General features: G+C 36.7%; 1 protein-coding gene across 5 annotated transcripts in view; it reads right to left on the reverse strand.

Moving 5' to 3' along the window:
• The window catches only part of AIG1 (androgen induced 1), a 115,620-nt gene that overhangs the window by 30,028 nt on the left and 68,005 nt on the right, over positions 1-17,587 (reverse strand). For 2 of the 5 annotated variants that reach the window (XM_063309234.1, XM_063309226.1), the window contains exon 5: positions 15,765-16,335. The exons of the other annotated variants lie outside the window; for them this stretch is intronic. In XM_063309234.1, the coding sequence (XP_063165304.1) occupies positions 16,230-16,335 (106 nt within the window). In that variant the 3' untranslated portion in view covers positions 15,765-16,229. Of the gene's footprint in view, positions 1-15,764; positions 16,336-17,587 lie in introns of those variants that run through there. 5 annotated transcript variants of the gene reach the window in all.

The raw sequence follows: 17,587 nt of genomic DNA on the forward strand, positions 1-17,587 counted from the left end.
CTCAGCCCAACTCACCTCACAGGGTTGTTGTTGTGGGGAAAATAGAAGGAGGAAGGAGTATTTGGTATGTTTGCCACCTTGAGTTATTTATAAAAATAATAAAGGCGTGATAGAAAATAAATAAAATAAAAAATAAAAATAATAAAGATAAAAGAAATATATAGAGAAGTGACTTTCAACCTTCATCACAAAAAGTATAAACAAATTTAGAGACTCTTCACCCCCTCTAAGGTTACAAACATTTATATCTTCATCCCATATCCCACCTCTTATCTATAAACAAAGCCATAGAACATCATTTTTTCAGTCCTGGAGTCAGCAGAAAGTCCATAAAAGGTTACCAGAAGTAACAACATATTGTCATGAGTGAGGATGGCGAGCAGGGGGCTCCCATCCAGGCTGTAAAGCGCATGCGTAGTACTGAGGAATTAGGTGGCCATTCAAAGAGACACAGATCGGGCCCGCCTTAGTCTTTGGGGTTTATATGTCTGGGTTTTTCCCACGCTTCTTCAGTTTGTTAGGATTCTCTGTTATGTAGCAGTAATAAAACACTAGAGACCTATTCCTTGTCTCAGCGTGGTTCCTGGCTGTTAGGACACATATCTTGTTTTAATGACATCTGTAAAGATGTTGAAGATGGAACCAGCTATACAAAAACAAGAAATTCTTCTAAAAGAACTCTGAACTCAGGAGGTTCCAACCCCAGATTGGTACATCAATGGACAGATAGTAACTGTTTCAAAGATCAAACAAAGATGAAAGGAGTATACTGAAATTCTGTACACTAGAGATGTCAACATCCAAGATACCTTAGAAGATATTCCCTACTTATGGGTTTCTGGGTGAGGTTCCATGGCAAACTAGATGTCTCTGTAGGGGATGGCACTGTGGCAGAGATCAGCAGACAGATTGTGGATTCTGAATTTCATACTGAGCACAAGAAGGCAATGATATATCATTCCTGTATTTTATCAAGAAAACACTATGGATAGACAATATAAAGTGATTGGTGATATAGTGCCAGATGATGGATTCCTTAGGTCAGATGGCACTCAACATACTCCTGAGGAACAGCTGGTGGAGTCTCTTTGGACATGGAAAGATCATGAGATTGCCCATCTGCACTCTGGACAGCTGCTCCTTCAGGAACGGAGTTTTTTGTGGTTGACTTGTGAGTTGAGTAATTGGGAGTCAAGGGATTTTAGTAAGGCTCATAACCAAAATGCAGCCTGTAAAGAACCTAAGGTTCACAAAAGCCTCACTTTCTTAATCACTATCACATGTAATCAATTTACAGTTAAAGAGAAATCTTCTGATCGGCAGGGTAAGAGAAAGCCATTTGGTGAGTCAATATTTTTTCTGGATTAAAGAAGGAGGAAAAGAAGTATTAAAGGATTTAAATCTGTAGCAAAAGCTTAACAAAGATTGGATGCAAGAAAGTTTAAATGGATAAAGGGGACAGTAATTTTGAAAGATTAATTTTTGGTGAAAGTGCTTATGAAAATATTGGAACTAAATAGATAAATGGACTGGATTTTTGTGGGAATGTTGTTTAATATTGAAGAACGTCGACAACTGGTGGCTTTTACAAAACAAAGAAGATAAGGTAATATGAGATGGACTATGACTGTGACTGTAACTACGGAGTGCCAATTGAGACTAAAATATTAAGGATACAGAAAGGCAAAAGAGCAAAAAAAGGAAAGCCTGCCTTTTACTTTTTACCTTGTAATTGAGACACTTTCACTTTTGTATTATAATATTAAAATGGCAACCACCAGAAAAGTGGCAAAAGCAGAAGGGAGGAGAGGATCATTAGAGCAGCAAGCAAAAGGAGGAATTACACATTTGGAACTACACACATCTGTTGCAGAAAATGTTTGAGGAATTGGGTAAGAAGTTGTCTGAATCAGTTAATGCTAATTTGACAGCTTTTGAAGAAAGAATGGAAGAAAGAATTGTAAAGAGAAAAGAGAAAATGAAAGAAGTTAAGATGAAAGAATCTATAGAACGAATAACTGGAGATGTAAAACAAATTAATGACAAAGTGGAAATTTTGGGAAGTAAAACAGAAGTTATAAACAGAGAGATGGAAGAAGGTTCAGATAACCTGGCATTACTAGAATTGAGAGAGAAAGACTTCTGCTTGGGATTCAGAGGGATCCCAGAAGATTTTGGTGAAGATACTAGAGTTATCAAAGCCTTATCAATTTTTTTGGAATGGGATGAAGAGGATACAGGGGCAGAAATCGACAAGGTTTATAGAATAAATACAAGAACTGCAAAATTAAGAAATGTTCCAAGGGATGTCCTGATGCACTTTGTCAGAAAGAAGACAAGAGACCAAGTTCTGCAGCAGCATTTTAGTACAAGATTGAAGATTGATAATACAGATGTAATTATGCCTAAAGAAATTCTGATTAGAATACTGTGTAAGAGAAAAGACTACTTTTTTCTGACAGATAGACTTAAACAGAAAATGATTCAATTTCAGTGGGACAAACTGGAAGGAGTGATTTTTATTTTCAAATAGCAGAGGTTTTGACTGAATTCTGTGCAGAAAGTGAGAGAATTTCTAGAAAAATTTAAAGAACTGGAGAAAACACAAATTGATCTGACAGATGAGACCACACGAAAGCCTCAACAGCTGCAAGAGGAAAGTGAAAGGGATGTTACTGAATTAGGTGCTACAGGTATTGACTTTTCTAAATTGTTGGCCGGATTATGGATTACAAATGTTTAATGTGGAATATAAATGGAGCAAATGCTCCTTAAAAGAAAAAAAAAATCATTATTTCAATTAAAACAAGATATAATTTGCTTACAAGAAACATATATTAGAAAAAAAAGGATATAAAATATTTGACTTGCAAAAATTTGGGTGAAGAATTTATTGCAGCACGAACAAAAAAAATGCGTTGTTTTTATATAAACCTCCAACTGCAACTGGAACTTTTACTGACTGATGAGCATGGCAGATATGTTGGGGTGGAAGTTAATTTGCATGGGGTTAAGAGACTGATAATGGGAATTTATGCCCCAAATGAGGATAAATAAAGCAATGTTGTATAAAGGACTTACAGATGGACTAATGGGCTTTTCTTATGAAAATTGGTGTTTAATGGGAGATTGGAATGGAGTACCCTACTAGTAGACAGACCTTCTGAGAAAAATATTAAAATTACGCAGGGTAAACTACCAAAAGTTTTTTTTAATTATTTGATTTGATAATCGTTGGTGTGTGGAGACATAAAAATGGCAATTCAAGAGAATATACCTATTTTTCTGAAAGACATAAATCCTTTTGGAGAATAGACATGATTTGGATATAGAAGAATTTGGCTACTAAGGTTCATAAAATAGAGATACTACCAAAGACTTTTTCAGATCATAATCCAGTGAGTTTGGTTTTTAAATGGAAACCCAGTTATTTCAGATGGAGGTTAAATGAAATGCTGTTGCAGAAAGAGCCAATAGTGGAAGACTGTAAAAAAAATTAAAGTTTTTAAAAATAATCTTAATAAAGGTACAGATCTAAGAATGGTTTGGGACACAAGCAAAGCTTTCATGGGAAGTTACTTTATACAACATAATAGTGAATTTAAAAAGAAGAGGCAAGAGAAAACATAAGCTTATTTTGGATAAGATAAAAAGAAGAGGAATTAAAGAAGTTTCTAGAGAAGATACGTATATCTCAACAAATTAAGCTTCTACAGAGACAATTATTTATATTAACAGTAAGAGAAATGGAAATGAAAATGAATCATGCAAAACAAAAAAACTTTGAGTTTGCAAATAAAGCAGGGAAGTGGCTGGTATACAAATTACAAAAAGAAAAAAAATGATATTGAAATTACAAGATAATAACGGATAATGTGGCTATACAAAAAGTATTTCATCAATATTATTCCGATTTATATAAAGGACAAGAAATTTCCCTGGAGAAAACAGATGAATATTTAAAGAAACAAAATTTACTGAAGATTACAGAGAAACAGAAACAGATTATGAATGGACACATAACAATAAGGGAAGTTTGCGAACCTATAAAAAAGACTAAAACAGGAAAAGTGCCTGGACCAGATGGGTTACCAGCTTCTTACTCTAAATGTTTTGAGGATGAGCTTTTACAACCTTTACAAAATACAATGAATTCTATTTTACAGAGGGGAAAGATACCAGAGAGCTGAAAGAGGCTAATATAGCATTAATACCTAAGGAGGGGCAAGATTTGACTTTAACAAGAAACTATCAGCTGATAACATTATTGAATAATGGTTATAAGTTGTTACAATGATTTTGGCTGAGAGGCTGAAAATAATTTTGCAAGAATTTATTCGTAAGAATCAGCGTGGTTTTTTAGCTAAAAGACAGTTAAAGGATAATATAAGAAATTGACATTTTGGAATACTTGGAGCAACATAATGAAAAACAAGCCACACTGATTTTCTTAGATGCAGAGAAGGCCATTGACAATTTGAACTGGGATTTAAAGTTTTGGAAGATAGGAATTTTGGAGAGAATTTTATTAAATGGATAAGATCAATTTACATTTCACAGATAGCACAAATAATTGTCAATGGAAATCTAACAAAACCCTGTGAGATAGAAAAAGGGACAAGACAGGGATGCCTGTTGTCTCACCTCCTGTTTATTTTAGTTCTTTAAATACTGAATACAGATATAAGAGAAAAAAGATTTAAAAGATTTTTAAAAAGATTAAAAAAGAAACTTATATGAGGTATGAGCCCACTTCTGACTCCAAAAACAAAACTTATCTGGAGTCAGAAGGGGAAAACAAAACTTATCAAGAGGGACTTGGAGAAGCTGAACCAGGAAGTGACTCAGCAGAGCGGGAGAATTTGCAAACACAGATTGGACAAACTCCGGAGGGGGATTTGAATCCTCCAATCAGTGCTCAAGACAGGAGAGAAGAGAAGTGCATGAATCAGAGGGCAGCCCAATTGGCTGCAGAAGAGAAAAGGTGTGGAAAGGAACGCATTAAAAGGCAAGTGCACATTGAGCAAGCTGCCAGAGACAACCGATCCTTTGAGCTCACAGCAATTGCAGAAGAGTCCTTACCAGAGTCAGAAGCCTTGCCTGTAGCCAGTGTGGAACCAGCGCCAGCGTCTTCTGCCACTGCGGACCCGCCTGCTGCACAAGCTACTCCAGTCGAGCCTCTCCCTGCCGTTCCTGCGGAGCACAGTCTCACATCCAGCTCCAAGCCTCGTTGTATCGCTCCAGTGCATTCCAGGTGTGCTCCCAGATTCAAGCCTTGCCTAGACTCTCCAGTCCAGTCCAGTGTTGCTTGCAGACTTCAGCCTTGCCTAGACTCTCCAGTCCAGTCCAGCCTTGCTTCCAGTTCTCAGCCTTGCCTAGACTCTCCAGTCCAGCCCAGCTTAGCCTCCAGAGCCAAGCCTTGCCTAGAGGTTCCAGTCCAGTCTTGCCTAGCCTCCACGTGTCAGCCTGGTCCTATCTGCGCTCCAGTTCACAGAACCTTGCCTCCAGCTTCTGCCTTGCCACGCATTCTAGCTTCATCAAGTCTGACGGCTTTGATCCGAGAGCTAGCTGAATTCTGTCTTGCTGTTCTGCCACAGTCTGATCCTGCAGCTTTGCTTGTTCATCCGTCATTGCCTGGGTGGTCTTGATTGAAACTGCTTGCCTTATTTATTCACCAGGACTTTACTGTTGTAAATAGTTGTTTTAAATAAAGAGTTTGATAATAATTCTGTCTGGCTGGCTCATAGTCTGAACAGGACAACTTATAAGTTAAGGGCATTTGCTCATGACTTGGTTTTGGTGGCTCCACTAAAGGGAATTGAAATATTAATGGGAAAATTAAAAGAATTTGGTACACTAGCAGGTTTTAAGATTAACAACTAGATGGCACGCATGGCACGCAACTGGAAAGAGTGTGGCCATGGAAATACATTCTAAACATAAGATTTCAGAATTAAATCTTGAGGCCTGATTTAAAAAATGGGAGAGTGTTTGACGCTTAAGTATTCCTTGTGCCCAAATGAATAAGGTTGAGTATTTGAAGACTGTCCCAAGCCAACAGTGGCAAAAAGGTATATCTAAATTTGTACGGCAAGAGAAAAAGCCACAAGTTAAATATAAGGTATTACAAGATGCAAAGGAAACAGGAGATTGGTTTTACCTGATTTGAAATTGTATTTTGCAGCTTGTTGTTTGGTTTGGATGAAAGAGTGGCTGTTGCTGAGAAACATAAGACTTTTAGAGTTAGAAGGACATGACCTGAGATTTGGGTGGCATGGATATTTGTGCTACTAAAAAGTCAAGGTTAATGTAGATTTCAAAAATCATTATGTTGGATGTGCCATATTGAGAATATGGAATAGATACAATTCCAGGCTGTGCCCAAAAACACCTTTGGGGCTCTCAGCACATGAAGCATTCTATAGATGAGAAATAACAGGCAAACACAAATGGTTAACATATTGTGAGATGCTAGAATTCTGTCAAGGGGAATATAAAATAAAATAAAAAAAACAACTGATGGCAGAGGGACATAGTTTTCAATGGCTTTCTTATATATAGTTATCAGAAAGATTTAAAGTAGATAAAAGAATTTATGGTATTAAACATTGTAAGACTGATTTTGAAACAGAATTGTATACAAATGATGACCATGTGATTGCTAAAATGTATAAACTTTTATTGAAATTTGAAACAGAAGAAGAACAAGTTAAGGAATGTATGATGTGGGCTAAAATTTTGGTTATAGAAGATATTCCCTACTTACAAGAACTTCTAGTATTAAAAGATGAAGTTAGATCAGTACTCCAGTCATTACCAAGTCAGAAAGCTGTGGGAACCGATGGGATATATATAGAAATATTTGCAAGCAACAGAAGAAGAATCAATAAAGATTCTAACCAAACAATGGCAGCAAATGTGGAGAACAAAACAGTGGCCAACAAATTGGAAGAGGTCAGTCTATGTAATACCAAAGAAAGGAGACTTAACAGTGTGTGTAAACTATCACACAATATTCTTAATTTCACATGCTAGCAAAATAATGCATAGGATCATTAAATACAGATTAGAGGCCTATATAGAAAGGGAGGTGCCAGATATTCAAGCTGGTTTTTAAAAAAGCCAAGGAACAAGCAACTTTATTGTTGATGCATGCTGGATAATTGAGAAAATCAATACCAAAAATAAGTCAATATGTGCTTCATTGATTATAGAAAAAAAGGCCTTTGATTGCTTTGGCCATATCAAATTGTGGACTGTGCTTAGGAATATGGGAATCCCAGATACCCATTTCCCATCTCATTGTTCTCATTCCCATCTCATTGTTCTCATGCAAAATCTATACACAGGTCAGGAAGCCACAATCCAGATGGAACATAGCAAAACAAAATGGCAAAGGAGTGAGACAAGACTGTATTACTCTCCCCTTATTTATTCAACCTATATGCAATATATATATTGAGGGAAGCTGAATTGGAAGAAGATGAGCATGATTTTAAAATTGGAGGAAGAAGCATCAGAATAACCTGTTCTATGCAGATGATACTACTCTGATAGCTGAAAATGCAAATTATTTGCAAGTTCTAATAATGAAAGTCAAGGTACACAGTGGAAAAAAGGTCTAAGTTTTATTATTATTATTTAAATTTATATGCTGCCCGACTCCCAGCGACTCTATATAAATATAAAGACCAAACTAATGACAACATATTTATCTATTTATTTATTTATTTCTAAAATTTATACTACTGCCCATCTCCCCCCACAGAGGGACTCTGAGCATATACAGCAACTAGAATTGACAATGAAGATATTGAAGTGGTGGATAGCTTCTGCTTTTTAGGATTGACTGTCAACAGTAAAGGAACCAGCAGTCGAAGATTACACCACAGATTAACATTTGGTAGCGTAGCCTTGGAAAACATATTCAGATGCTGTGATGCATCACAAAGATCTACAAAAACCTACAGAGATTAGAATTATGCAGGAAATGATGTACCCTATGATATTCTATGGAAGCAAAAGTTGACTTTGCAGAAGCAGGATAGAAAGAGTACTGATACTTCTGAACTTTGACAAAGGAGAAGATTCCTGAGAATACAGGAAAACAAATGAATCAAATAATAAATCCAAAGTTTCTCATTTAAGGTACAAATCGCTAGGCTCAAATCATCATATTTTTGACACATTACGCAAAGACCTAACTCTCTGGAGAAGTCCATAATGCTGGGAAAGGTGGAGAGAAAGAGAAAAAAAGGACAACCAGCAGAAGGGTGGATAGACTCAATTATAGTAGCAATGGGTCTACTATTGGAAGAGCTGAAGGACCAGGTTTAGGACAGATTGTCCCAGACAAAAGCTATGTGGTTGCTAAGAGTTGACATTGACTTGATTGCATGATGCAAGAGCAAGCCATTGCCTCTTAGAATAAATCCAAACTGTAACAAGTTTAACATTTATGTAAGTTCTACTGATTTAATTGTTTCAAATTAAAAGTAAATGTGTTAGCAATATCACTCTTAATATGGTTTGTTTCTGTGATCATTTGTTAACCAAGTCATACAGATCGGGTTCATATACTAACATTAAGCTATAAATAATGTTTTCCAAATCACAAAGACTGGGATCACACATTGTATTAAGATCATACCAAGCATCATGGCTTAATGTGAATGTATGTAAAATGAAATTTACTGTGGAAATCATTCTGGAACATATGTGATTACAATGATTTGATATTATTAGAATAGCAATATATCATCCTATATTATTCATATTACATTTCTTAGCAGTATCAAGCAACATACTAGAACAAGATGCATGTCATGAAGACTGACTTTAAGTGTGCATTCATGACATGCTTAGTAATGAACATGCCCTACTAATATCCTTATTATGTCAGCTGGCTCCTCCTTTTGTCCAAGCACAGGATACATGCTAATTCTGAATGGAGAAAGCAGTCATAAACAAACCTTTTGCAAACCATGTTTATATGGCATAGGGCCTGGATATCTGAGGGACCACCTATCTCCAACTGTTTCTGCCTACCAGTACATTCAGCCAGGGTGAGTGTGCTCCAGGTCCTCTCAGTTAAACACTGTCCTCTTGTGGGACCAAAGAAGCGTGCCTTCTTTGTCACTGCTCTGATCCTCTGTAAAAGCATCCCACAGAGATACATAAAGTACCCACTCTTCTGGGGTTCCAGAAGGCCCTTAACTCCTGGCTCTGCTCCCAGGCCTGGGGCTAATGTGCTTGTGGAAGCCCTGTTGTGTTTTTATTATTATGGCTGTTTTTTAGTTCAATCTGTCACATTTTATGTTTTAACTGTGTATTTGAATTTTATAAGCCGCCGATTTTAAGCCGATAAGCCAATTTTATAAGTCTATTGGAATGGGTGGTAATAATAACTTTAATAAATAAATACATTTTTCAGGTTTGTAGCTACTAGGATTTGTACACAACTTGTGTTTGCATGACATTTTTATCATTAACAAACCATGAACAGATGGTTTGGGAGCTAATCCAGTCCTCTTGTTCAGGGCAGGAGCCTGCAGGCACAAAGTAAGCAACAGGAGACCATATCTGTTGCTAAAGTAGAGGCATCTGAAGGATTGAAGGTTTTTATCAAAATGACAAAAGCCGTATTGTGACACTGTGATGCAAGCACCATCCTTTTGTACATAATTTGTGAATGGGCTCACTAGTGCAACAAAGCTACACCTCAGTTTCTAGATGTAACCTAGATGTAACATCTTGAGTATCTAAAATACTTTTCAGGTCAGTTGCTACAGAGCAGGCAGAATAAGGAACTGGTGTTTCAAGTTTAGAGGCAGAGACTGTGTCTTCCAATATTACAATTTGAAATTGTCAAAAATTGTTTATTCATTATTTGACCAGAAAACAGCTACTTGAGGTTGATTTTATGATAATGTGGTCTATGGCTAAAGTGGAGCAATCAAAAATCACCATAAGGTGGACTGAGGACATTTTTGTGAATACATGTGGTATGCCACATCTTTCATTCCAAAGAAATGAGCATAGCAGTGACTATAGCAGTTTGGGATCATTAGACTCTGGTAATCAATAACAGAACTGCAGTAGAAAGAAAGGCAAAAAGCGTTTCCTCTCCTTTCAAATATTGGAACTTGTATTAAGCACAGTACCTGTCAGTAATTGGTCATTAGCTTGTATCTGAAATTACTAGCTTGCAAAAAATTTTCAGGTTTCTCAAAGATAAAAAATACACAGGAGTAGAGATTGCTTGCTTGCTGGAATGGCAAGGAAGTAGTGGGAAGAAAGAAACTTACAAGAACATTCCTGAGTTTGTCCAGTAGCATCACAACTCCCCACCTCCATATTCACAGGTGCAGATGATTGAACGAAGCAGTAATTCTGATTTGGCTTGTTCTTGATCTCACATTCCTTTCAGCTCAGCCCCATCAGTAACCCATATGACCTCATCTCTCTGGCCCTATAATGTACAATCAAGCAGTTGCTTCTCTTAAATGCCCAGGAATGACTATGTGTCACATGTATTCCCAGATGAAATCCCCAAATAGGTTCCTGGGTCTAGAGAAGGATTTTGGCAAGTCAACGTTACTTCAAATTATTGTAAATAAAAAATCTGGCAAATTACCTCTTTAGATGTAGAAACCATTAAAATAGGACATTTATTTTTATTTATATTTTTAAACCATCCAATAGCTGAAGCTCTCTACAATAAAACACACTAAAAACCAGCTTGAATAAAAATATATACAACAGAATGCAAAATAACACCACACTAGGCAGCTGTGAGGCTGGCATCCAAAACTAAAACCATATTAATTAAAATACAATTAAAAGCCAGTGAAAAAGCCTGAGAAAATAGAAAAGTCTTCACCTAGTATTGAAATGATGCTACTATGGGTGCCAGTCAGGCCTCTCTGGGGAGGAAATTCCATAAATGGGATGCTACTACAGAAAAAACTCCTACCTATAGAAGCCCACCTCACCTCCTTTGATGAGGGAATGGGGAGGAGGGACTCATTAGATGATTTAAGCTCCAGGCAGTATAATGGGCAGAAGGGATAACCTTGAGGAACAGGAGGAAGAACCACAACAAAGACAATGGTCAGATAAAAGAAATTTGAGTCCAGCCCAGAACTGTAACCAGAGTAAGCGTCTCAGACAAAACCCTTCCTAGTTCTCTCTCTCTCTCTCTCTCTCTCTCTCTCTCTCTCTCTCTCACATATTTTTTTTAGAATTTTACAACACAATAAAAGTATAAAAAATGAAAACAAAATAAGAAGAAAAAAAGATGGGAAATAAGAAAAAAGGAAAGAAAAGAAAAAAAGAAAATAGAATTTTCACTTCTGCCCTACTTTCTATTGAGTAATTGCCATCTTACTCTTTTCCCTCCCTCTTTAACACTTTCTAATCCCCAAATTCATAAATATTAGTTCAGTCTTTTCTTCTTTCAGCAAGAAGTCCATATAAGGCTTCCAGTCTTTAAAAAAGTCTTTATTGTTTTTCCCCTGACCAAACTGGTCAGCTTTGCCATCAATTTTATAATCCAGTCCTCTACTGTGGGTATTTCATTATTCTTCAATTTTTGGGCATACAATAATCTCACCACAGTTACCATATACATTATTAGTTTTCCATATTTCTTTTCTAGTTCAACTTCCATAAAACTCAATAAAAATAGTTCTTGTTTCATTATAATATTAATCCACAGTATCTTTTGCATCATTGTATGAATTTGCACCGATAATTTCTTTGCTTTTTCACACATTTTACATGCATGGTAAAATTTCCCCTCTTCCTTTTCACACTTCCAACACTGATTTGATATTCCTTTAAATATTTTTGACAGTTTAGCGGCCAGTGTCGTATACCATCAGTACATCATTTTATAAAAGTTCTCTCTTGAATTATGACAAAATGTAAATTTAACACCAGTTTCCCACATTTTCTCCCATATATCCATATTTATATTATAACCACAGTTTGCAGCCTATTTCACCATAGTCTTTAACCTTTTCAGCCTGTTTCAAACCTTGATAACAATTTGTACATTTTAGGTATTATATGATAATCATTTGTACATCTTTCCTCTTCTCAATTCCAACTGTCCTTTTGTTCATATTAAATCTTGCTTTCATCTGATTGTAAGAAAACCACTGAAAAGAATGTCCAAGACCCTCCCTAGTTCTCACGAAGATAAAAGGGAGGTAGGAAGGGGGGAAAGCACATTCAGATTTGCAAGATTCTGTTACTATAACCTTATAATAAAGAAGTATTAGCATGCATGATTTTGGTTTCCTAGTCAGGTTTACCTTGAAGGGCTGACAGGTAGGTACACGTGGGAGAAGATAATCCTTCAGGTAATCTGATAGTAAGCCATTTAGGGATTTGGAGGTCAAAACCAGCACTTTGAATTGGGTCTCGAAAAAAATGGCAGTTAGTGTAGATGGTGAAGAACTGGCCATTCTATTTTGAACTAACTGACGTTTCCAGACTGTTTTCAAAGACAGCTCCATGTACAATGCATTGCAATAATTCAATCAGGAAATTAATAAAATGTAAATAACTGTTGCAAAGCTGTCTCTATCCAGATAAAGTCACAGTTGGTAAATCAGCCCATGCTGATAAAATGGCTTTCTGGGCCACCAAGGCCACTAATGACTATAATAGATTTAGGAACATCCCCAAATTGTGAACCTGCTCCTTTAGGGACAGAACAGGCACGATACAATTCAGCTGGTCAGATACATCACCCACAAACAGTATCTCCACCTTGTCTGAACTGAGTCTCAGTTTATTGGCCCTCATCCAGTCCATTACCCTGCCCAAGCACTGGTTCAGAATGCCAACTGCCTCACAAGTGTTAGATGAAAAGGAGAAGTAGAGCTGGGTGTCATCCGCATATTGATGGCACCTCAACCCACATCCCCAGATGATGATGATCTATCCCAGAAGTTTGTGTAGATGTTAAAGGGCAAAGGGAATAAAATGGAGCCCCAGGGGACTCCATAAACCAACTGCCATGAGGCAGAGGAGTAATCTCCCAGCACCTACTTTCTGGGAAATGGTCATCTAAGTAGGAATGGAGCCACTATAATAAAGTGCCCCCACACTCCAACTCTGACATTCTATTTAGGAGCATACCATGGCTGTGGTATTGAAAGCCACTGAAAGGTCTATGAGGATCAACAGGGTCATACTCCCCCTGTCTTTCTCCTGGCACAAGTCATCCTACAGAGCAACCAAGGCTCTTTCTATTCCATAGCCAGGTCTGAAACCGGATTGAAATGGACTAGGAAATCAGTGTCATCCAAGGCAGCCTTGAGTTGATTGACTACCACCTGCTCAAGCAGCCTGCCAATGAAGGAAATATAGGCTACTGGCCTATAGTTGTTTTCATCCTCTGGGTCCAGGTTTGGTTTCTTCAGAAGCAGCCTGATCACTGTCTCTTTAAAGAGGCTGGAATGGCTCCCTCTCTCAATGAGGCATTTACAATCTCCTGACAGCTCCTTTCTGCTAGATTTAATAAATCAAGAAGGGCAAGGGTAGAGCACCTAAGTGGTAGACTGAACATGTCGAAGTACCTTGTCCAACTCCTCAGGCCTCAAAGACTGAAATTTATCCAGTAAAACAAAACAGGATGGTGCTTTGAACACTTCTACTTCTCAAGTTGCATTAACTGTGGAGACTAAGTTGTGACAAATGGAAGCAACTTTAATTTTAAAGTGTCTTGCAAATTTCTCACAGCAGGTTACTGAGAATACAACAGCCTCTTTCTTTGGGCCAGATTGCAACATCTTATCACTTGAAAAACCTATGCTGGCAATACTGAGAAGATGCAATGGAGGCAGAGAAGAAAAGTTTAGTCACTGCCCTGACCATGACTGAGTATGCAAACTTGACTCACAGAGCTTTCTATGGATGAATGGATGGTGATGTACAGCGCTGGCCACATGTTTAACAGGGACCAACTCCAGGTCAGCAAAAATCCCTCAAGCTAAACTCAAATATATTTGGTCATAGGTACAGAGTCAGGCAACCCTTGGCCCTGGCTTGCAATTTCAAAATAATTTCCAGCTCCTGTTTCTGGAGCCCTCTTGACTGTGTGCTGAAGTTGGCACAACTCTAAAAAAAATCAATCATTCATTAAAAAAAATCAATCATAAAGTAGACAATAAATATATAACCATTGTGTAAGAATTAAAAAGAAAAAAAAGGGGTGGTGGTAAATGCCAAATCAAATGGATAATATCCCGAGATCTTGCTCACTCCATGGCATTGCCTTAAATACTGTGGCTTTTACCATCTCAAACATTTTGAAGTCCCTTTCCACCAGAATGTTGCCCACCCAGTATAGACGAAAACTTAGCAAAAATCTACTGCAGTTTGCTACATGTTTTAAAATGGCAAATCAGGTCCTAAATCACCTTTCAGTCTTATATTCTCAACTCAGATTTATAGAATAATTTCATAGTCTTGTTAATTACAATACCATATTGGCACAGAGTTGTTTAAAGTTTATTAGCAAAAAAAAAAGTATATATATTTTCCTCTAGGCCTGGCTCAATTTCAACTGGGTACTTCCTACTTTCAAGTAATCCACTGAACAGCTGACATTTACACTATGAAATAAATAAAATAAAATCTTTTCAGCCTACAATATATCCCTATCATTAATAAAAGTAATTGTTTCTACAAAGTGGAATTTATGCAACAAATCCTCCTTTTAATAGTTTTTAAACCGAAGAGCTAAATCAAGATTGTTCTTTCTAATTTATGGAATCAGTAGGGTGATGCCTCTTTATTTTAAGAAACACATCATAAAAAACATACTTAAAGAAAATCATTATTATTTTAAAAACAGAGAAACATTAAGAAATAATAAAAACTCAGGAGAAATGAGAGTAGAATCATAATAAATGTTGCTACCTTTCTAATATTGTTCCTATATAGTACACCACAGAGAACCTCAATGTAATTCATATTTTATTTGGCAATAATTAATCGTTTTAAAAAAATAAAGTGTGTGTTCAAAGGAATACATGGAAGGATGTAACCTGGAACAGATGGCTTAAGAATGCCAGAATGAACTGATGCTTCCTGCTGCTGGAGACAACAAAGATGGAAATGTATGGCTGCCAAATTGCCTTAGCTTAAGGTATGTCCAATAAACCATGAGCTGATACAGGAAGGGCAAAGTGGTGGAGAACAGCATAAATCCACTTAAGGTACTAGTACAATTTACATACAGCTTTTTTGCTCGCTTTTCATGTATATGTAAAACAACAGAATAGTTCTGAAAGCCCTCCACAAAGAATGGATCTCTTTTAGGAAGTGGACTTAAAGAATTAATACTAAAAGCAATCACATGTAAAAATAGTTTATAGGGTACATGTAGTTTATGATGTAGAAAACACAAGATTTGAGGGGATCTGTCTCTAAGTAGCATGAAGAGAAAATGATAGAAAATCCTGATTTTATATATTTTTATTTATTTATTTATATTTTGATTTTCGTCACCTTTCACTGATTTTCCAAAAGACTCACTGTTGGAATAAACCATGAATGATAAAGTTTTGGGAAAGGAATGGCCAAGAAGGATAAAACTGGCTTAGTTTTTTAAGGACATTACAGTAGATACAACTGGATTTCTATCCTCATAACCTTTATTTTTATCCTTATAATCCAGCTACTCTATGTGACATTTCCCCCTCTTCTTATTCTAAATGATAGAATTACTCTATCATTTCCCAGCAACTAAATTGCTATTACCATACTCCAGACAGAACTTACATTTTGAAGTGAGTTTTCAACAGGCAATACAATAAACTTTGAAATCTCACTCCAAAGACAAACTTGATGACTGGACTTCAAGAATCTGCAACTATCTCAGCTTTGCACCCACAATATATGAATTTTAATAATCTCCTTGGATGTTGAAATAAAAAGGGTCTTCCCCTTGGCATAAGTTTATATATGTCTTGGCGTTAGTTGGCCAGATTTTCCATCTTGTTCATATTTAAATTGTACTTTTAATCTTATTCTTCTATATTATGAGCAACCCAGAATCAATTTGGAGTTGGGCAGCACTGAAACTGAATAAAATAAATAAAATAATTGATGTTTGCCTTTATTACAGGGCTGCTTTAAAAGATTAACACATCATGTCAAATATTTACAAATGCACTCACGAAAGCAAGATTACTATACATCGTACTGTGTCAACATAAGCAAATGTAAACTTGAATTTTTCTCTCTGTGACAGATGCTTCTAAGACATAAGTCTTCAGATTGGAAGATAAAATTGAAAATGACAGCCATTGTTCCCTGAAAATAAAATGCAGTAAGAATGCACTTAGTTATACTGTTGAGGGTAACAGTCAGGACAAAAATGATTGGATTTTAAGATTGGGATTATAATTTAAATATTTATCAGTATCCAAATATAGAGCTGCTTTGCTGTGTATGTACAATAATAAATAGAACATTTGGCTGCACTGTCGTCCTCTCAGTGATAATAAGATGTAGATTTGTATTTATTACAGCACTTACTCTGCAAGGTATAAGAACCCAGCCATGGCAGAAAGTGTCAAGTTGTTAAAAAACCTGGATTCTGTCTTATTTTTCTGAGTGGGCAGCAGCAGGAGAGAAGATGAATTAAGGTCAGAATATGATTTTTTGGAATCAGTTTAAGAGAAAGTTTTACAGTGATTAGGTCTCTAGTTGTACTATGCATAGAGAGGAACACAGGGGAAAATGCTCTGTTCTAACAAAAGGAAACCAGTGAATTAGAGGCTACAGGAGGCAACATGGACCAGTCGGTCACATCAGGAAAATATAGTTATTTCTTTAAAAATTCTACATTAAAACTGAAATTCTATGCCTTCCAAAAGCAACCAAGAATAAACTAGTTCCCTTCTAAGGTTGGAAACAGGGCTCTATCCTTGGAGGAGACAGAGACCTGATATCTCAGCTTCCTTTCTGCATTTCCATCTGCCTCCAAGGTTGGTAACTCCAGATCATGGACAGCCCCAAAAGAAACTGAAGTAGGGCTTGGACAGAGGCATTCTCTATTTGAAGAAACATTTAGACTAACTTGAAAGGGGGTCTAAATGAAATAAGCAATGGCAAACCACATAGTGTTGCCAAGAATACTACATGAACCTATCTATAAAAACAACAGGGTTTAAACTTAACTGGAAGGAGAATTTACCACCATCCACAGTGGGAGGGACATTTAAACAATTAACAACAATAGAAACAAAAACATTATTTCTACCATAATGGTATACAGAAGGCTATATATACTGTTAACTGAGACTATCAACATTTCTTCTTCACTCTTTGAGCTTCCCTTACATGTTCCAGTGACCTTTGAGGCACATAGATTACATGGAGGGTTCTCCTGGAAAGGCTACAGTAGTTCTACCATCTGGTTAAGAAGTCAGTTTAAAGAAACAGAAACAATATTGCCCTTCTTTCTTATTCTTGGGAAAGGGGACCTAACTGCAGAGTTTGTGATCTCCTGCTGTTATGGGCCTGCAGAACACCAGATTACAAGCACCAATTGTGCCATTAC

The sequence above is a fragment of the Candoia aspera genome, chromosome 1 (genome assembly GCF_035149785.1).
Source record: "Candoia aspera isolate rCanAsp1 chromosome 1, rCanAsp1.hap2, whole genome shotgun sequence".
NCBI lineage: Eukaryota > Metazoa > Chordata > Lepidosauria > Squamata > Boidae > Candoia > Candoia aspera.